Genomic DNA, 22,330 nt, shown 5'->3' on the forward strand with positions numbered 1-22,330 from the left:
CTCGCCGCCGGGGCCCAAGCCATATTCCCCCCACACCACCTCCGCTGACCCCTGCTGGGCCCACACCACCCCCGCTGGGCCCACGCTAACCCCAGCTGCGCCCACGCCTCCCCCGCTGGGCCCACGCCACCCCCGCTGACCCCTGCTGGGTCTACGCCACCCTCGCTGACCCCCGCTGGGCCCACGCCATCCCCGCTGGGTCCACGCCACCCTCGCTGACCCCCGCTGGACCCACGATAACCCCCGCTGGGCCCACGCTAACCCCCGCTGGGCCCACCCCACCCCCGCTGGGCGCACGCCACCCCCGCTGGGCGCATGCCACCCCAGCTGGGCCCACGCCACCCCCGCTGGGCCCACGCCACCCCCGCTGACCCCCGCTGGGCCACGTCACCCCCGCTGGGCACACGCCACCCCCACTGACACCCGCTGGGCCCCCGCCACCCCCGCTGGGCCCCCGCCACCTTCATCTTCGCCCCCACCCCGCAAGAAAGAGGGGGGATGTGAGAGGGAGAGAGAGAGGGGAAGGGAGAGGAGAGATAGATGGGGGAGGGGAGAGGGAAAGGGGGATTATCTTGAGTGAGATTGCAAAATTAAGGTAGGTTTTAGAGCTATTATATTTTCTCCTCCATATGAATAATATTAAACAATATCAAATAATATCAAACGATTGGAACTGCTTTCTTTTCCCCGCCACCCCCCATCAGTCTGAAGAAGGGTTTCTGCCCGAAACGTTGCCTATTTCCTTCGCTCCATAGATGCTGTGCACCCGCTGAGTTTCTCCAGCATTTTTGTGTACCTTCGATTTTCCAGCATCTGCAGTTCCAAAGTGCCAAAATACTTTTTGACCACCTGATATACCTGCGACACGACCTTCAAGGAACCATGCAACCATCAACCATTCCTCTGCCCACCTGGCTAATTGATCCAGATCCTGCTGCAATCTTTCACAACCATCTTCACTATCTGCAAAACCACTCACTTCTGTATCATCAGCCAATTTGCTAATCTTGCCCTGTTCTGTGACGTTTCACAGAGTGCTGGAGTAACTCAGCGTGCCAGGCTGAGTATAGAAGTTGGCAGGTCTTGTTGCAGTTGCATAAGAAGTTGGTAAGGCCGCATTCAGAGTATTGTGTTCAGTTCTGGGCACCATGTTATAGGAAAGATGTCATCAAACTGGAAAGGGTACAGTGAAGATTTATGAGGATGTTGCCAGGACTAGAGGGCCAGAGCTACAGGGAGAGGTTGAGTAGGCTAGGACTCTATTTCATGGAGCACAGGAGGATGAGGGATGATCTAATAGAGGTGTATAAAATCATGATTTGAATAGATATGGTTGAGTCTTTTGCCCAGAGTAAGTGAATCGAGGAGCAGCAGACATAAGTTTAAGGTGAAGGGCAAAAGATTTAATAGGAATCTGTGGGGTATGTTTTTCACACAAAGGGTGGTAGGTGTATGGAACAAGCTGCCAGAGGAGGTAGTTGAGGCAGGGACTATCGCAACATTTAAGAAACAGTTAGACAAGTACATGGATAGGACAGGTTCGGAGGGATATGGATCAAACGTGGGCAGGTGGGACTAGTGCAGATGGGACATGCTGGGCCGAAGGGCCTGTTTCCACACTGTATCACTCTAAGACTCTATCTTTCCCTCTCAAACCCATTCTCCTGCCTTCTCCCCATTACCTCTGACACCCGTATCAATCAAGAAACCATCAATCTCCTGAAAAATGTCCATTGACTTGACCTCCACAGCTGTCTGTGGCAATGAATTCTACAGTTCACCACCCTCTGACTTAGGAAATTCCTGCTCATCTCCTTCCTAAAGGAATGTCTTTTAATTCTGAGGCTGTGCCCTCTGGTCCTAGACTCTCCCACTAGTGGAAACATCCTCTCCAAATCCACTCCATCCAGGTTTTTACCAGGCTGGGACAGACGGCAGCAGCTTCACACCGTGTCCCAAAGCTTGTGTCCTGTCCTGCATCACCCAAGGCAGCAGAGATGTTATAGGAGAGGGCAAGCATTGTAACAAAGTAGCTCACGATGGTTTGGGTAACATTCAGGAATGTCTATGCATGGCACATCATGAATATTACTGAAGACCGGTCTTGACCCGAACTATAATCTATACCTTTTCTCCAGAGATGCTGCCTGACTCACTGGGTTACTCCAGCACTGTGACATATCACCTATCCATGTTCTCCAGAGATGCTGCCTGACCCACTGAGTTACTCCAGCACTGTGACATATCACCTATCCATGTTCTCCACAGATGCTGCCTGACTCGCTGAGTTACTCCAGCACTCTGTGAAACGTCGCCTATTCATATTCTCCACAGATGCTGCCTGACCCACTGAGTTACTCCAGCACTTTGTGACTATTTTCCCTTCACCCATCTGCCCAAGCTCACTCTCCCCCCTCCTTTCCTATGTTCCTTTCCACCTATAAACCTCTCTCTACCTTTACATTTCACTCCTCTTTCAAATCTGCTCTACTTATCTACATGCATTTTTCTTCTTAACTTTTTAGTCATAGAATGATGCAGTGTGGAAACAGGCCCTTCAGCCCAACTTGCCCACACCGACCAACATGTCCCATCTAAACTAGTCCCACTCACACGCGTTTGGCCCATATCCATCTAAATCTGTCCTATCCATGTACGTGTCCAAATGTCTCTTAAACATTAGGATAGTCCCAGCCTTAACTACCTCCTCTGGCAGCTCGTTACATACACCCAGCACCCTTTGTGTGAAAAAGCTACCTCAGATTCCTGTTAATTTCTGAAATATTGGTCATAGATTTGGTGTAAAAATGCTCCAAAACATGGCTCAGAATGCATCAGAGAGCATCTAAAACCCCTGAGCTCCCAGGGGCCTTAAGCGGGCCCTGGACCCTGGCATAGAGGGACTTCACGCTTCGCGCTCGTGATGTGCGCAGCGCACACATTATTTCACATTAAGTTTTTTGTAATCCTGTTATGCCACCCCCCTTTTTGAAAAGCTTTGTACGGGCCTGAAATACCTTATCTACTAACTGCGCATTCAATTCGTCCACCTTATTACGAATACTCCTCGCTTTAAGGCACAAAGCTCTCAGGTGTGTTTTTCTTATCTCCCTTCTAACTTTTGCTTCTGTCCTTTTATGGCCCTCTGTCTCCTTGCATTGGTTCCCATCCCCCTGCCCTGTTAGTTTAACAATAAATGGGGTCAGAGGATAAATGGGGACACTGTGGATAGGGTGAGCTGTTTTAAATACCTGGGAGTCCACATCTCTGCGGATATGACGTGGACATCACACGCTGCAGCACTCGTGAGTAAGGCAAGGCAGCGCCTTTACCACCTCAGGCAATTGAGGAAATTCAGAGTGTCTCTGAGGATCCTCCAGTGCTTCTACTCAGCGGCTGTGGAAAGCATCGTGTCCGTAATATCACGATTTGGTTTGGGAATTGTCCTGCCCAGGACAAGAAGGCTCTGCAGAGAGTAGTGCGTTCGGCCGAACGCACTATGGGAGCTTCACTCGCCCCTCTGCAGGAACTATACATCAAAAGGTGCAACTCCAGAGCCAATAAGATCATGGGAGACGCCTTCCACCCCTGCACTGGACTGTTCCAGCTGCTACGGTCAGGCAAACGCCTCCGTTGCCATGCTGTGAGAACGGAGAGGTTGAGGAGGAGTTTCTTCCCAGAGGCCATTAGGACTGTAAACTCCTATCTCACCAGGGACTAACTTTACTGTACCATCCTACTGTTTTTTTTAAATTGCTGTTTTTTTTCCTTTTTCCTTCCTCCCACAATATGTATTATGTAAAAGAATATGTGATTCTGTTCCATTCTGTTTGTAGTTTGTTTGTTTGTTTGTTTTTTGCACAAAGTCCGTGAGCATTGCCACTTTTCATTTCACTGCACATCTCATATGTGTATGTGACGAATAAACTTGACTTGACTTAAACGTGTCCTTTCCTACAATCACTTTCCCGTTAACTGCACGCATACGCTTCCATGTTGTCGACTCCACCCCTCCCACTGTTTAGTTTAAACCCACACGTGTAGCACTAGCAAACCTGCCTGCCAGAATGTCCGTCCCCCTCCAGTTAAGGTGCAACCCGTCCTTTTTGTACAGGTCACCTCTGCCCCAGAAGAGATCCCAATGATCTAGAAAACTAAATCCCTGCCCCCTGCACCAACTCCTCAGCCACACTTTCAGATCCCCCATCTCCCTGTTCCTACCCTCACTAGCTCGAGGTTCTGGAAGCACCCCAGACAAAATAGAGAGAGTACAGAGGAGATTTACTAGAATGTTGCCTGGGTTTCAGCAACTAAGTTACAGAGAAAGGTTGAACAAGTTAGGGCTTTATTCTTTGGAGCGCAGAAGGTTAAGGGGGGACTTGATAGAGGTCTTTAAAATGATGAGAGGGATAGACAGAGTTGACGTGGATAAGCTTTTCCCACTGAGAGTAGGGAAGATTCAAACAAGGGGACATGACGAGAATTAAGGGACAGAAGTTTAGGGGTAACATGAGGGGGAACTTCTTTACTCAGAGAGTGGTGGCTGTGTGGAATGAGCTTCCAGCGAAGGTGGTGGAGGCAGGTTCGTTTTTATCATTTAAAAATAAATTGGATAGTTATATGGACGGGAAAGGAATGGAGGGTTATGGTCTGAGCGCAGGTATATGGGACTAGGGGAGAATACGTGTTCGGCACGGACTAGAAGGGTCGAGATGGCCTGTTTCCGTGCTGTAATTGTTATATGGTTATATGGTTATTATATGGTTATAACCACCCTAGAAATCCTGCTTTTCAGCCTCCTACCTATTCTCTATACTCATGTTGCAGAACCTCCTTCCACATCTTACCCATGTCATTTGTGGCTTCTTGCACAACTACTTCCGGCTGTTCACCTGCCCTCTCGAGGATGTTCTGAAATCAGTCTGAGACTTCAGTCTCTGAGAAGTCGGTCTCTCCTAGACTACCCAGGTGACGTATAAAGCATTGTTCTTCTAGTTTGCATATGGCCTCACCCCGGCAATGGAGGAGGTTGAGGACAGACAGGTCATTGTGGGAATGGGAAGCGGAGTTGAAATGGTATGAGATTCGAGATGTTCATTGTGGACAGAGTGCAGGTGCTCTGCAAACCGATTGCCTAGTCTGTGTTTGGTCTCGCAGGTCAACCATGTTATGTTCTTACATCGTTCAGATTGGATAGTAATATCATAAAATACAGTTTTCCTTTCATCCAGAGTTTGCTGAGCTGTAATTGGTTAATTGGCATGAAAAGCACATCTTGACTTCATGCAACATATAAAAGATACATATTCCAGAAGTGCATATGGATATCGTTGTTAGTTCATTGTCATTTGAAACATGATTTTGTAATTACAGAGCATTTGCCTCACAAGGAATATTGGATCCTACAAGGCAATATGTGTTACATAAAGAGTGATTAACATCAGGTATTATTACATATAGATTCATTTAAAGCAAAACAGCTTTTTTGATGTTAGTAATTATTGCACTCACCATGTATCTGCAACAGGAATTTTTGCTGTTTGACTTACTTACAAGCTTAAAAAAATCTGCAATCTGAATTAAATCGTGTTTCCATACACGTTTTGTCATTAGAGCAGTCAGGGTTACCGTCGAGGAAGTACTGAAGGTACTGTCGTGTTTGAACGTAGACAAATCTCCAGGGCCTGATTAGATATATCCGAGGGCATTGTGGGGAACTAGAAAGGAAATTGCGGGAGCCTTGGTTGAAATTTATGAGTCGTCCTGAAATACAGGAGAGGTGCCAGAGGATTGGAGGGTGGCAAATGTTGTGCCTCTTTTCAAGAAGGGCTGCAGGGAAAATGCTGGGAACTATAGGTCGGTGAGCTTAACATCTGTAGTTGGTACGTTACTGGAGCGTATTCTGAGGGATAGGATATACAGGCATTTGGATGGGCAAGGGCTGATTAGGGACAGTCAGCATGGTTTTGTACATGGGAGGTCGTGTCTCACAAATCTGATTGATTTTTTTGAAGACATGAGCAAAAAGGTTGATGAGGGCAGAGCTGTAGATATTGTGCACATGGACTTTAGTAAGGCTTTCGACAAGGTGCCACATGGTAGGCTGCTCTGGAAGGCTAGATCTCATGGGATCCAAGGTGAGATAGCTGAATGGATAGCAAATTGGCTCCATGGAAGGAAGCAGAGGGTGATGTTGGAAGCTTGCTTCTCAGAATGGAGGCCTGTGACTAGTGGTGTGCCACAGGGTTCAGTGCTGGGCCCGTTACTGTTTGTCATCTACATCAATGATTTGGATGAGAACATACAGGGCAAGATTAGCAAGTTTGCTGATGATACAAAAGTTAGTGGTTTTGCAGATAGTGAAGACAGTTGTGAACGATTGCAGCAGGATCTAGATCGATTGGCCAGGTGGGTGGAGGAATGGTTGATAGAATTTAATACAGAGAAGTGTGAGGTGTTGCATTTTGCGGCGTCGAACAAGGGCAGGACCTACACAGTAAATGGTAGGCCTCTGGATAGTGTTGTAGAGCAGAGGGATCTAGCAGTACAAGTGCATGCTTCCATGAAGGTCGAGTCGCAGGTGGTCAAAAAGGTATTTGGCACTTTGGCCTTCATTAGTCAGAGTATTGAGTATAAAAGTTGGGAGGTCATATTGCTGTTGTATAAGACGTTGGGGAGACAGCATTTAGAATATTGTGTTCAGTTCTGGGCACCATATTATAGGAAAGATATTGTCAAGCTTTAAAAGGTTCAGAAAAGATTTATGAGGATGTTGCCAGGACTAAAGGCTGTGAGCTATAGGGAGAGGTTGAGTAGGCTGGGTCTCTATTCCATGGAGCGTAGGAGGATGAGGGGAGGTCTTATAAAGGTTTTCCAGATCATGAGTGAAATAGATTGCCCATAGTAGGGGAATCGAGGACCAGAGGACATAGGTTCAAGGTGAAGGGGAAAAGATTTAATAGGAATCCGAGGGGTAACTTTTTCACACAGAGGGTGGTGGGTGTATGGAACAAGCTGTCAGAGGAGGTAGTTGAGGCTGGGACTATCCCATCATTTAAGGAACAATTGGACAGGTACATGGATAGGACATGGTTGGAGGGTTATGGACCAAGCGCAGGCAAGTGGGACTAGGGTAGATGGGACATTGTTGGCCGGTGTGGACGAGTTGGTCTGAAGGGCCTGTTACCACACTGTATCACTCTATGACTCTAATTCTAAGATATTTTCTGTATGTACATGTGCATACATTGGCACATGTGTTCTGTGTAATGGAATTAGGGCAGAAAAAGCTAAATAATTTATGTGTTAATATTATTATTTTACTGTTCTTTAAAGGAATGATGACATAAAAGAACCTCAGTGTTCCTTATATCATACTGTACTTCCAAAGAATGTTTGAACTAAGAAGCTCCAAATGTTCAAATGTGTTTGATGTATAATTCCCTTCCTCAGCAGTTCAAGCAAAGACTGACAACCTAATTCATTCTTTCAGCGGACACTTCAGTTTCACAAATCATGAGATGCCATCTAACAAGTAGGTTTTACACAAAGGCTTTCCATCTTCTTACAACTGGAACCTTAAATAAATTTCAGCGTGCGGTTCCTCATTAGTTAAAGTAGCAGCTAAGAACACAATGTGCTGGTATAACCCAGTGGGTCAGGCAACATCTCTGAAGGACATGGCTAGGCAACGTTTTGGATCGGGAAGAATAGTCCTGACCTAAAACGTTGCCTATCCATGTCCTCCAGAGATGCTGCCTGATCACTGAGTTACTCCAGCACTTTGTGTTCTATGCAGCATTTGCAGTTCCTGGCGTTTCCAAAGATGCAGGTTAATATATAATACAGTACAAGTCATGTGTAGCAGTCTGTGTAATGGATATTCACCCTTACAGTATTCACAACCACTATCAAGAATTTACGATATGGAATAAGAAATAGCTCTTACAGATTTTAGATTAAAAAAAAACAAGTTTATGAAAGACAATGCAGGCTGCCAGTTCACAGCGAGGAACACAAAATATTTGCTTTGGAAACTGGCAAGGCAATCTCTTCGATTGATACTTGTACAACAATATTTTATCAAACAATGTATCGTCCAATTCTAGTTAATTAAAACCACAACCCTTTCTCTTCTGCATACAATATAACCCAAATTCTCTTGGCCATAGACTGCACATCACAAGGATATTACTGTTGAAAAAGAAACTTACTGTAAGAGCACATTTCCACTGATAGCATTGGAATTAATGGAGCAGAAAAGTTTAACGTCATACAAAATTGGATGGTTTATAAGCCCCCTTCCCAATAAAGTGGGGGGTACACTATATTCCCGGGATGGCTGGACTGTCATATGTTGAAAGAATGGAGCGACTGGGCTTGTATACACTGGAATTTTGAAGGATGAGAGAAAATCTTATTGAAACATAAAAGATTATTAAGGGATTGGACACACTAGAGACAGGAAACATGTTCCCGATGTTGGGAGAGTCCAGAACAAGTGGCCACAGTTTAAGAATACGGGGTAAGCCATTTAGAACTGAGATGAGGAAAAATTTTAACCCAGAGAGTTGTGAATCTGTGGAATACTCTGCCACAGAATGCAGTGGAGGCACATTCTCTGGATGCTTTCAAGAGAGAGTTAGATAGAGCTCTTAAAGATAGCAGAGTCAAGGGATATGGGGTGAAGGCAGGAACGGGGTACTGATTGTGGATGATCAGCCATGATCACAGTGGTGTTGGCTCGAAGGGCCGAATGGCCTACTCCTGCACCTATTGTCTATTGTCTATTCCTGAAAGTATTAAAACCAAAAGGTACAGATTTTAAAATGTCAGAAATTTGCCATGTTATATTTATATTATTAAATATTGTTTAAAAGGTAGATTAAATAAAGTCATGAGCTATTATCAAACAAAAATCGAGATACAAATGTCAGGCAATATATTTTCAAGTTGGTTGAACTTCTTATTCTTTAGGTTAGTTTTGTTTAGAAATACAGCGTGGAAACAGACTTTTCAGCCCACCCTGTCCGCGCCGACCAACGGTCACCCACACACTAGTTCTATCCGACACACAAGGGACAATTTACAAAAAAACTATCAACCTACAAACCTGCAAGTCTTTGGAATGTGGGCAGGAAACTGGAGCACCCGGAGAAAACCCACTTGGTCACAGAGAGAATGTATAAACTCCGTACAGACAGCATTCGTGGTCAGGATTATACCCGTGTCTCTGGCGCTGTAAGGCAGCAACTCTACCACTGCGCCACCATGCCACCCATTCATGCCAAAATATTTCCCTTTTCCTGGACAATTGTGCATTTATAAAATTAGGGAAAGGCCCTGCTCCTTGATGAAGCAACTTTACTATGTAAGAAAAAAACGACTTTGTTAATTGGTTTTGAGTTCAGTCGTGACAAAATATTACATCTGCTACCAAGGCAATTATTTTTTAATTCAATCTCCTTGTTTCCAGGAATTATATAATAACTGTAGTTATTTACTTATCTTTACCATCTTCACATGTACAGATTTAAAACTGCAGCACAAGAACTCCACGGTTATTGAGCGGAATGAACACTTGCCTGTTTGTCTGACGTTGGTGCTGAAGAACCATATTCTTGTCGTGAATTGTTTCAAGTAAAGCAGTTGCCAGTGATTTCAGGTCTGAGATGGACTGTGGAGTAGCTGGCAGACTGCAGCCATGATCTACTGACAAAAGCTCTTGGACTGCAACAAAAAGGGATAAAAGAACATCAATACTGATGATCCATACAAGAAAAATAACAGCCATCAAATAAGTGAAATTATTTTCAAAGGCAGCACAATGGTGCAGCCTTACAGATTTAATAGTTGTTGCCTCACAGTGGGTTTGATCCTGACTACGTGCTGTCTGTACAGAGTTTGTACATTCTCCCTGTGACCGTGTGGGGTTTCTCCAGGTGCTCTGGTTTCCTCCCACATTCCAAAGATGTGCAGATTTGTAGAGTAATTGGCTTCTGTAAACTGTCCTTAGTGTGTAGGATAGAACTAGTGCAAAAGATGGTCGTTGGCGTACGGGGATCGCTGGTTGGTGTGTACTCTATGAGCCGAAGGGTCTGTTTCCATGTTGTATATCTAAACTAAACTAAAATACTCTCAGAGAGAAGCTAGGGGCATGTGTTGAATACAAACCTGCAAACATAATTAGTTTGTTGAACCATATTTTAGTACAATTCCCCACTAGCAACATGAGACTAGTGACCCGCTAAGTGTAACTCCATTACATTTCTAATGTATTTCAGTAGTGTTACTGGTGTTACCACAGACCTATTCAACAATAGCCATTTTGCAACACCTCAGAATCAAACGTCACAAATTAGTCCTTGGCGTAAATTAGCATCAGGTCACTCATCAAAATATTGTGATTCTTTTTGTAAAAGGTTTTTCAAAACTGCCTTTAAGAACCTACATGCCATATTGATTTTAATTTCCATCAAATAACTCATATTTCTAATGCAGGCTTGCCAACCAGAATAGACTAGCAGGAAAATTGTCTTCAGCAACAGTACTGTACAATATAAAATTCTCAGAAGCATAGATAGGGTAGAGAGTCGGAACCTTTTTCCCAGGATGGAAATATCACAGACTGGAGGACATAGCTTACAGGCGAGGACAAAATGTCGAGGAGACATACAGTCAAGTTTTTTTACACAGCATGTGGTAGTTGCCTAGGACATCATAAGGTCATAAGTGACAGGAGCAGAATTAGGCAATTTGGCCCTTCAATTCTATTCCACCATTTAATCATGGCTGATCTATCTCTCCTTCCTAACCCCATTCATCTGCCTTCTCCCCATAACCCCTGACACCCGTACGAAAAAAGAGTTTATCCATCTCTCCCTTAAAAATATCCATTGACGGTCTCCACAGCTTTCTGTAGCAAAGAATTCCACAGGTTCACCACCCTCTGACTAAAGAAATTCCCCCTCATCTCCTTCCCAAAGGAACATCATTTAATTCTGAGACTATGACCTCTAGGCCTAGACTCCCCCAGGTGGTGCCAGGAGCAGTGGCAGACGCAGATACATTTGTGTTGTTTAAGAGGCTTTAATGTCTGCATGTGGATATGCAGGGAGGGTGTGATATGGAGAATGGGCAGGCAGATGAGATTAGTTTATCTTGGCATCATGTCCAGCACAAACATTGTAGGCCAAAGGACCTGCTCTGTTAATGTAAAAACATTACAGAACTATTGCTGTGCCTCAAATCCTTTGAATGCACACATTTCTCCTTCACCACATGCACTAAAATTTCCAATTTTCCTTCCTTCCTATGCGGTGGCAAATAATGCAATTAGATATTTGCTTGGATTCCAATGGCCTTTCATAAAAAAACCTTCTATTATAATAAGCATTCCTAAAGAGCAAGTGTCAGGACAGGGGCCTTTCAGCTGCTGGGTAATTGGAAAAAAAAAGTACAGATAATTCTAATGAACCTGTATTAGTGGAAGGGAAGCAGGCTATAACTTTCAAGCAAAAATCAACAAATAGCAATCAGGGTAAACTTTTATGTTGCAATACTTAGTTTTCTAATGGCTTATCATGTATATGACACACTTTTAGAAGAATCACAATATGACAACTTTATTCAATACAGATACCAGCATTTTTTTCAAAAAACGGTTCAATGGTCATTCTATCCTATTATACACTGTAAGACCTTCAAACGTTCTTTTAATTACAAACTGCATATTTCTGAAGATCTCTCCTGTTCCCAGCACACTGATGCAATTATAAAGAAAGCACATCAGCACCTCTACTTCCTGAGAAGTTTGCGGAGAGTCGGTATGTCAGGGCTCGAAATTAACGGTTGCCCAGGTGCCAATGGCGACCTAAAGTCCCGCCGGGCAACCTAAAAGCCGTGCCATTTAGCCCGGCTTGGCAAACACCCGGGACACCTATCGTTCAACTCTGAGCGGGCCCCCCTCTCTATCTCTCTCTCTGTCACTCCTCATCCCCGCCCGCCATCCGTATCCGTGTCCGGGCCGCCAGTTCTTCGCTCTCCGCCCGCTCCTCATCCGCCGGCACGGCCGGCCGCCTTGCACATGCGCACTGCTACAGCCTGCACATCCTCCCCCTGCACATGCGCACAACCACGGCCAGCGCATCATCGGCTGTGGTTGTGCGCATGTGCCGCCCTGCGCTTGCGCACTGCCCGACAACTGGTCGGCGCCAGGCACTTTTTCCCTCCCTTTGCATTGTGGGAGATCTGGCTGCCATTGCTGTCCGGTTGCTGACTCGCCGCGACCGCTGAAAACCAACGCAGAATCACTCCCTGGAGATGGAGTTAAAGGGCTGTCCCACTGCGGCGATCTAATTGGTGAGTTTAGAAGAGTTTAGGAGAGTTTGAAAGAAGTGTCATGTTGAAGACCTCCTTCGACTATGTAGAAGACCTCCTTTGACCTCCTTTGACTATGTTGAAGACTAGCTTCGACTAGCTTCGGGAAAATTGGAGACGGAATAGTGGAGTGTGAAGAACACCTCCTTCGATCTCCTTCGATCTCCCTTCGACTATGTTGAATTGAAGACTATCTACGACTACCTTCGACATCCTTCGATTACCTTCGACTACCCTCGATTACCTACGAATAACATGACGACCTACTACAATCTACTTCGACTAAACCTACGAGTAAATCGATTTTTTTCCATGGCGACCTTTTTTACTCAAAGGCATTTTTCAGCATGTTGAAAAATACGCCGCGACCTAGCTGAGGCCTCGAGTACGCGGGGACTACTCTCGAGCATGAAGGAGAGTTAAGGGCCTGTCCCACTTGGGCAACCTAATCCGCGAGTTTTGGCGAGTTTGCCTTCAACTCATACTCGCAGCAGGGTCGACACGAGGTCATAGGAGGTCTTCGTAACTCTCCTTCATGCTCGAGAGTGGTCTCCGCATACTCGAGGCCTCAGCTAGGTCGCGGCGTTTTTTTCAATATGTTAAAAAAATCCCCGCGAATAAAAAAATGTTGCCATGGAAAAAATTGATACTTTTTTTACTCGTAGGTTTAGTCGTAGTAGGTCGGCATGTTAGTCGTAGGTAATCGAGGGTAGTCGAAGAGGGTCGTAGATGGTCTTCATCATAGTCGAAGAGAGGTCGAAGGAGGTCGTCTTCACTCTCCATATTCGGTGTCTAATTTTCCCGAAGTTAGTCGTAGCTAGTCATAGCTGGTCAAAGTTGTCTTCAACGTAGTCAAAGGAGGTCGAAGGAGGTCTTCAACATGTAATTTTTTGAAACTCTTCTAAACTCGCCAATTAGGTCGCCCAAGTGGGACAGCCCCTTTACAAAGACCTCCTAGGACCTCGTGTCGACCATGTTGCGAGTATAAGTCGAGGACAAACTCTTCTAAACTCGCCAATTAGGTTGCCGCAGTGGGACAGCCCCTTAAATCCCTGGAATAACTCTTGCTTCTTGGTTTCCTGGTCCTCCAAAAATATTCCAAATGGAATTTAAACAGGAGTTGACTCTCCACCACCAAACTCCAAATAACAGCCTATTGCACTTTATCTGTTTATTGTGTATATATATGGTCTATGGTATATAGACACACTGAACTTTTATCGTAATATGATATCGTTCCGTATTATGTTTACATATTCTGTTGTGCTGCAGCAAGCAAGAATTTCATTGTCCTATCAGGGACACATGACAATAACACTCTCTTCACTCTTGACTTGGACTTAAGCAAAAAAGGGTTCTTGGGAAAAAAGCTACCTAAAATGTAGTTGCGTCTGGTTGGGTAACTATGGTAGGGTGAAGACTATTCCATGCTTTAATTGTGCGGGGGAACTCCATGGAGCAGCCAGCATCTCTGGATAGAAGAAATTGGGTGACATTTCAGGTAGACACCCTTCTTTAGATTTCCTCTGGTTTTAGTGTTGTTTTAGGGGCACTCTGAGTAGGATGGCCAAAAATCACAGCTGTACATGGTAGCGCTTTTTATAAAATCAATATAAAGCGCAAACAAGAAGTGGTCAAGATTAGACTTTTAATTATATAGAAGGCAAGGCAACTTTAATTAGGCAAGGCAACTTTAATTAGGCAAGGCAACTTTAATTAGGCAAGGCAACTTTAATTAGGCAAGGCAACTTTAGCATTTCCAAACCAAAGGCAACGTAGCTTTAGCAATTCCAAACCAAAGGCAACGCAGTTTTAGCATTTCCAAATCAAAGGCAACACAGCTTTAGCATTTCTAAACCAAAGGCAACACAGCTTTAGCATTTCCAAACCAAAAGCAACACAGCATTAGCATTTCTAAACCAAAGGTAACACTGCTTTAGCATTTCCAAACTATATTTTCAAACCACATTAAGGGTACTGACAGGTCAGTAAAACCACTCACAGTTTAGTAGACATATGTTCACTGTTATTCACAGCTCAGACTGAGAGATGTGACCCTCTCGCTCCCCCACCTTGCAGAGACTGACTGAGGCACTCAAACGTCCGGGTTTTATAGTCCCTCCGGAAGGGGCGTGGCCTTCAGGAGAGAGAATCTCAACATTTTTTAAACACTAATAACTCTTTTATTTTTCATCAATGGGAAAAATCCCCTTGTCCCACGCACGAGTAAGATGGCCAAAAATATATATATATGTGTGTGTGTGTGTGTGTGTGTGTGTGTGTGTGTGTGTGTGTGTGTGTGTGTGTGTGTGTGTGTGTGTGTGTGTGTGTGTGTGTGTGTGTATGTGTGTGTGTGTGTGTGTGTAAGACTGCCAACATCATCAAGGACCCACACTATCCTGGCCACACACTCATCTCTCCGCTGCCATCAGGTAGAAGGTACAGGAGCCTGAAATCTGCAACATCCAGGTTCAGGAACAGCTTCTTCCCCACAGCCATCAGCCTATTAAACACAACTTCAAACAAACTCTGAACTATAACAGCCTATTGCACTTTATCTGTTTATTTATGTGTTTCCATATATGGTCTATGGTACAGGTATATGGACACACTGACCTGATCTGTATTTATGCCTACAAAATTCTGTTGTGCTGCAGCAAGCAAGAATTTCAATGTCTTGACTTATTTCAGTTGTTTTATGGTCACTAAACACTGTCCACAGACACAAAATAATCTTTACTGAAGACAGACACAAAATGCTGGACTAACTCAGCGTAGGAAAGAACTGCAGATGCTGGTTTAAATTGTAGACAAAAAATGCTGGAGTAACTCAGCTGACATTTTTACGGATGTCTCTTAAGCCCAACTTGTTACTATTGGCTGCTTGCATGAAACAGCAAAAAATCTAATTTTCATGCAATTATTATCATGATAATGGCATTCACACGAATCACGAAGGACAGCTACTCATTATTGGGAAGACGGGACTGTACCAATCAACACTTCCAAAGCCAATTAAACTCTCATCCCACCTGGATCCAATTGCTGAGATGCACAACCTCTTTACCAGGCCGATGCAGAAAATTACATAATATTTCAAATGCAGGATAGAAACATGTATTCACAAGAATAAAAACAATGACGTTTACTTTTGAAATTCAAATGAACCCACTCTGGACCTATTTCCTCACATTTATTAGATGTCTTAGTCCCTTTGGGAATTTTGTCTTCCCATTTATTGACTGGATTTTCATTCTCCAAGAACATTTGGCTCTGGAACATAATTACCCTAAATGGCAACAACAGTAGTGCAACAAAACAAATTCCATCTGCGTGAGGATTATCAACCTCATAGGACATCCATGTTTTACTAATCCAGATCACCAGGGGGCACTGAAGGGGGCAACTATCAAACTGCATTCATTGCCCTCACGTAATGGACCAAAATTGCAGTTTGATTGTTTGCCCGAAAAACAAAGTGCTGAAGGGACTCAGCAAATCAGCCAGCATGTGGAGAGATTGTGTTTCGAGTCAGGACCCTTCTTCAGACTTATCAGTCTGAAGTTTTAATCAGTCTGAGAAAGGCCCTGACCCGAAACATCATTTGACGATCACCTCCTCCAGATGCTGCCTGATGCACTGAGTTCAACCCGCACTGTTTTCTGCTCAAGATTCTGGCATCTGCAGCCTCTTGTGGCTCCATTGTTTGTTGGTCCCATCAATGCCTGATATTGGTTGAATATGGATTCATCAAACTCCACACTCAACCGAGACCGCCAATTTACCATCAGCCTACAGGCAGAGTGAGTGTGCCGACATTTATACATTGCAGTCATGTCACGCAGTGACATCCCTTCCCATCTCTGCACCATCCCAATGCCCCCACCCCCCAACAACCCACATGCCAGGGTGCCTGTTGTCATTCCCAGGGGATCCCTCGGGACTACTTACACAAAGAACAGGCACAGGTCTTTGGCAGCCCCTCTGGATTTCATTAATGCCTTCAGAGGACTATCCTAAACCCTCCCGTTCATGCAGCATCCGTTCATTCAGCAGCAACTCTCCCCTGTAGCTGTGGAATTTTTCTTGTATCGCTGTAAGTCCTTTTAGGTGTTGAGTTCCAACATCACACCTCATGGAGTCGTAGAGTGATACAGCATGGAAACAGGCCCTTCGGCCCAACTTGTCCACACCGGCCAACATGCCCCATCTACACTAGTCCCACCTGCCTGCGTTCACCCCATATCCCTCTAAACCTATACAATCGATGTATCTGTCTAAATGTTTCTTAAATATTATAATATTACCTTCCTCACCTACCTCCTCTGTCAGCTCGTTCCATACATCTACCACCGTTAGTATAAAAAAGTTACTCCTCAGGTTCTTATTAAATCTTTCCCCCTCTCACCTTATACCTATGTCCTCTGGTTCTCATTTCCCCTACGCTGGGCAAAAGACTGTGCACTTATCCAATCTGATCCTCTCACGATTTTGTACATCTCTATAAGATCACCGCTAATTTTCCTACATTCCAAGGAATAAAGTCCTAGCTGCCCACAGCTATGGGCCTCCTGTAGCCCAGGACCTCGAGTCCTGGCAACATCCTCATACATCTTCTCTGAACTCTTGTGTAGGAAGAAACTGCAGATTTTTGTTTAAACCGAAGATAGACACAAAATGTCACAGTGACATTTCGGGTCAAGGTCTGAAGAAGTGTCTGGATCCGAAACGTCGCCCATTCCTTCTCTCCAAGGAAGCTGCCTGTCCCGCTGACAGACAGCAGCTCTTAAATAGCAGATGAGTTGAACAGATACTTTGGATCCGTCTTCACTAAGAAAGACACAACAATTTCCCTGATGTACTAGTGGCCAGAGGATCTGGGGTGGTGGAGGAACTGAAGGAAATCCACATTAGGCAGGAAATGGTGTTGGATAGACTGATGGGACTGAAGGCTGATAAATCCCCATGGCCTGATGGGCTGCATCCTAGGGTACTTAACGAAGTGACTCTAGAAATTGTGGATGCATTGGTGATCATTTTCCAATGTTCTATAGACTCAGGATCAGTTCCTGTGAATTGGAGGGTAGCTCATGTTATCCCACTTTTTAAGAAAGGCGGGAGAGAGAAAACAGAGAATTATAGACCAGTTAGCCTGACATCGGTGGTGGGGAAGATGCTGGAGTCAATTATAAAAGATGAAATAGTGACACATTTGGATAGCAGTAACAGGATCAGTCCGAGTCAGCATGGATTTACGAAGGGGAAATCATACTTGACTAATCTTCTGGAATATTTTTAGGATCTAACTAGGAAAATGGACAAGGGAGAGCCAGTGGATGTAGTGTACCTGGACTTTCAGAAAGCATTTGATAAGGTCCCACATAAGAGATTAGTGGGCAAAATTAGAGCACATGGTATTGGGGGTAGTGTACTGACATGGATAGAAAATTGGTTGACAGATAGGAAACAAAGAGTAGGGATTAACGGGTCCCTTTCAAAATGGCAGGCAGTGTCTAGTGGGGTACCGCAAGGCTTGGTGCTGGGACCGCAGCTACTTACAATATACATTGATGATTTAGATGAAGGGATTCAAAGTAACATTAGCAAATTTGCAGATGACACAAAGCTGGGTGGCAGTGTGAACTGTGAGGAGGATGCTATGAGAATGCAGGGCGACTTGGACAGGTTGGGTGAGTGGGCAGATGCATGACAGATGCAGTTTAATGTGGATAAATGTGAGGTTATCCACTTTGGTGGCAAAAATAGGAAGTCAGATTATTATCTGAATTATGTCAAGTTGGGAAAAGGGGAAGTACAAAGAGATCTGGGGGTCCTTGTACATCACTCACTGAAAGTAAGCATGCAGGTACAGCAGGCAGTGAAGAATCCGAATGGCATGTTGGCCTTCATAACAAGACGAGTTGAGTATAGGAGCAAAGAGGTCCTTCTGCAGTTGCACAGGGCCCGAGTGAGACCACACCTGGAGTATTGTGTGCAGTTTTGGTCTCCAAATTTGAGGAAGGACATTCTAGCTATTGAGGGAGTGCAGCGTAGGTTCACGAGGTTAATTCCCGGGATGGCGGGACTGTCATATGCGGATAGAATGGAGCGGCTGGGCTTGTATACACTGAAATTTAGAAGGATGAGAGGATATCTTATTGAAACATATAAGATTATTAAGGGATTGGACGCGCTAGAGGCTGGAAACATGTTCCCGATGTTGGGAGAGTCCAGAACCAGGGGCCACAGTTTAAGAATAAGGGGTAGGCCATTTAGAACGTAGATGAGGAAAGACTTTTTCACCCAGAGAGTTGTGAATCTGTGGAATTCTCTGTCTCAGATGGCAGTGGGGGCCAATTCCCTGGGTGCTTTCAAGAGAGAGTTAGATAGAGCTCTTAAAGATAGCGAAGTCAGGGGATATGGTGAGAAGGCAGGAACAGGGTATTGCATGTGGATGATCAGCCATGATTACAGTGAATGGCGGTGCTGGCTCAAAGGGCTGAATGGCCTACTCCTGCGTCTATTGTCTATTGAGTTACTCCGTCATTTTGTGTCTATTCTCTGAACCCTTTCCAGCTTGATAGCATCTTCCCTATGACATGTTGACCAGAACTGAACACATGGCTCCAATTGTGGCCTCACCAACGTCTTATATAACTGCAGCATGACCTCCCAACTGCTATACTCACTTCACAACTTCTATACTGTTGGTATATTTGTTGCAAATTCCAGCTGATGTGTAGTGGAGTGGCAGAGGAGCGGAGAGGGGGGCAGGAAATTCTGAATGGATATGAGCTGTGGATGGGGGTTTGAAAGATAATTTCATTGTCAAAGTGCCGTTGGAACAGATGGGCAACTTTGTTCATCTTGTAATTTCTAAACAGGTTTCTAACGGATGGTGAATGTGAGTTCATTGAGGAAGCTCAGATCTAATCTCAAAAATAGAGCTGTCATCAAAATTTCAAAGATGATGACATTTATGGCCAGCAGAATGAATAACATATGGAGTTAAGCTTTATCAATGGTTCAGCACATTTATCCAGTGAAATGCTGAACAATATAATCTGACAAGTCAAAATTTGATCCCTGCTCTCGGCCCATTGAAATGAAAACTCTAGAATTAGTTCTCTGAGCTCCGAGTTAGTTATCAAGGTTGGGGGAAGACTTCATCCACGCCCTGGCTCCTGATCATTATCATACAACACAGCTTGGATCTGCACTTTGTAAATGCCTGGATGAGGACAGAGTAACATTTGGCTGTAACAACAACCTGAGTATGATATTCAACATTCACAAGCAATGATCAAATAGCAACAGGGGATCACATCATAACTATTCAACCCATTATGACAGAGAATACAAAATGGGACTATATTTACTTTTGTAGCAACATATAACAAAGATGCATGTTTTAACATAAATAGTTACTTCCACTGAGTGATGGATGCTCGGTTGTATTGAATCTACCTTTTTAGATTCAATGTAATTGAGTGTGAAAGCTAACTGGACCTCTGCTCCTGCTGGGACACAATGGGCTGGAGTAATGCAGCAAGTCAGATAGCATCTCTGGGGATGTACACAAAAATGCTGGAGAAACTCAGCGGGTGCAGCAGCATCTATGGAGCGAAGGAAATAGGCAACGTTTCGGGCCGAAACCCTTCTTCAGACTGATCATTTCTGGGGAAATGGATAAGTGAGGTGACGTTTCGGGCTGAGACTCTTCTTCAGCCTGATTGTGGGGGAGAACAAGAAAGCTAGAAGAGAGTAGATGCAGGTCAACGCGTGGCAGGTAATAGGTTGACACGAGCGTAGATTTTCATCTATGGTTGGCACGAAGGTTAAAGGTAAAAGCAGAAGGTGTGAGACAGGGTTGAAGAGTTGCACATTGCAAAGCTGGATCCAAAAAATCTTGTCACCTAGCCATGTTCTTCAGATACTGCCTGATCTGCTGAGTTACTCCAGCCATTTGTGTTTTTTTGTGAATTAACCAACATTTGCAGTTCCTTGTTTCTTCATGTTTCTCTGCTCCTGCTGATTCATTCAATTCATGGTCTTGTAGGAAAAGAAACAACTTTGTGTTGTGGGAGTTGATCCAGGAAGTCCCTTTACAACATCCTCAAAGTAGATGTTAGCAGCTGCAAGGATAGTGTTTCTCAGGAAGTCAGGTCAAAACCAGTAGGATTGGGCGAGTGTTATTGCATGCTTGTTTCTAAGCTGCTCTCCTTTATCTTAAGTAATGATTGACAATGGTTCAAATTTCCCCTGAACTAATTTCACCACAATGGACATGCCTCACCTTGCTTGGCAGAAAGAACGCCGGTAAGGGCACTACTGCTGCTCCTTCCACTGGACTTTGGGTTCTTTTTACGTTCAAGAGCATTCTACGTGAAAGAGAAATTAGGAAATGCTGTGAAGAAATCATTTCTTTTAATAGTTGCATCCAATCACCATACACAGATGACACCATTAAATGAATAATACAGGTGAGATGTTAGTTAATCAAGAGTTCATTCTGACTCTTAATCACCATTATAAACTCAAATTACATTCAGAGTTAGAAAGACATAGCAATCTGCAAAATAGATTTGAATAATGAATAAATCGAAAAAAAAGCATTCTCAATGAGGCATGCTAACTCACTGTTAGCACAGCTGCTGGGTTACCCAATGATACCACAAATGTACTTTTATATTATTGGGTAACCAAGGACAGGTCAATTTCTAAAGGCAATAAAAAGACAGATATTGGAAATCTGAAATCATACTAGAAAATGAGAAAAATATATTCGACAAGTCAGCCAAGGAAGAAGTTGATTTGTAATAAAGTCAGAATTTGTTGTAAATATTCAGCAGGGCTAATGCATCATTTGTGGAGAGCAAAACAGAGCTGATGCTTCAGCACGATGACCTTTCCACCAAATAATCTCCGACAAAAGGTTATCGATCTGAAACATCGAGCATTTTGGATTTACAAAAAGGAACAAGAAAGTTGAATGAAGTAGTATTGCTCAATTTGTGGAAAACATTAGTTTACCTTCGGAGATACAAACACATGCTGGAAAAACTGACTGCAGGTAAATAAGGCAATAGAAAATTATCCATAGCTCTATAAATGGGACTGATAATACTACTGAAAAACAATTATGACAACTTTATACAAAATACTGAGTGGTGAGAGTAACATGTGGAATTTTGGACACATTTTTATAAATCAGGTCTTAAAGCCATGAAGACCCACCAATGTAAATTATACAGCAAGATTTGAGATGAGAATCTGGAGTAGGGGGAGGGGGAGTGGGGAAGGTAGGGAGTGAGGAATAGAGGGAGAGGAGGGCAGTGTGGGAGGTGAGGATGGATAGTGGGGGGATAGGTGATTTGACAAGATACTTGATTTGAGTGCCACAAATATGCATTTTTTAATGATTATAATTTTGTCCCTTATTCTAGACGAACATACACCATGATATTACACATGTGTACAAGGTGACATGAGGGCATTTTCATTAGGATTAGTGTAGAGGTAATGATCTTTGTGGGAAAGGTAAGCATTCAATGCTCATGAACCTTAATAACTAGGGACAAAGTTAATACCATGACGAAAGAACAATAAAACAAAACAGATACAAACTTGTGCTGATGAATCTTATTGGTTGTTACTTTCTCCAAATGTGATAGTAAGAGATTTAACTAATATCTTAATAAGTAATCCCCAACAGTACCTTGTATTTAGAAATGTTATTCTTAAGGATATTAACTTCTTCCTGGATCTGCTTCAAATGTTCATGCAGGTACCTGGACACAGACAAAACAAATAAGAACACGTTGTTTCTTTGCTCCTTTTGGTCAAAGCAGACTAGTTAGTTTCCTAACCAAGCTTGAAGAATGCTGTCAGGAGGACATTTTACTGAGGTTTATGCTGCCAACATGTAATCTTGCTTTTGAAATTCATCAAT

The 22,330-nt window shown here is 43.9% G+C and overlaps 1 protein-coding gene across 3 annotated transcripts in view; it reads right to left on the reverse strand.

The window, feature by feature from the left end:
* Positions 1 to 22,330, reverse strand: part of ccdc149 (coiled-coil domain containing 149) — a 113,814-nt gene that overhangs the window by 18,747 nt on the left and 72,737 nt on the right. For all 3 annotated transcript variants that reach the window (XM_033026396.1, XM_033026388.1, XM_033026404.1), the window contains exons 7-9: positions 22,097 to 22,169; positions 20,675 to 20,759; positions 9,585 to 9,729 (exon numbers count right to left, since the gene is read on the reverse strand). In XM_033026396.1, coding sequence (XP_032882287.1) covers positions 9,585 to 9,729; positions 20,675 to 20,759; positions 22,097 to 22,169 — 303 coding nt within the window. The remainder of the gene's footprint in view (positions 1 to 9,584; positions 9,730 to 20,674; positions 20,760 to 22,096; positions 22,170 to 22,330) is intronic.

The sequence above is a fragment of the Amblyraja radiata genome, chromosome 1, assembly GCF_010909765.2.
Source record: "Amblyraja radiata isolate CabotCenter1 chromosome 1, sAmbRad1.1.pri, whole genome shotgun sequence".
NCBI classification, from domain to species: Eukaryota; Metazoa; Chordata; class Chondrichthyes; order Rajiformes; family Rajidae; genus Amblyraja; species Amblyraja radiata.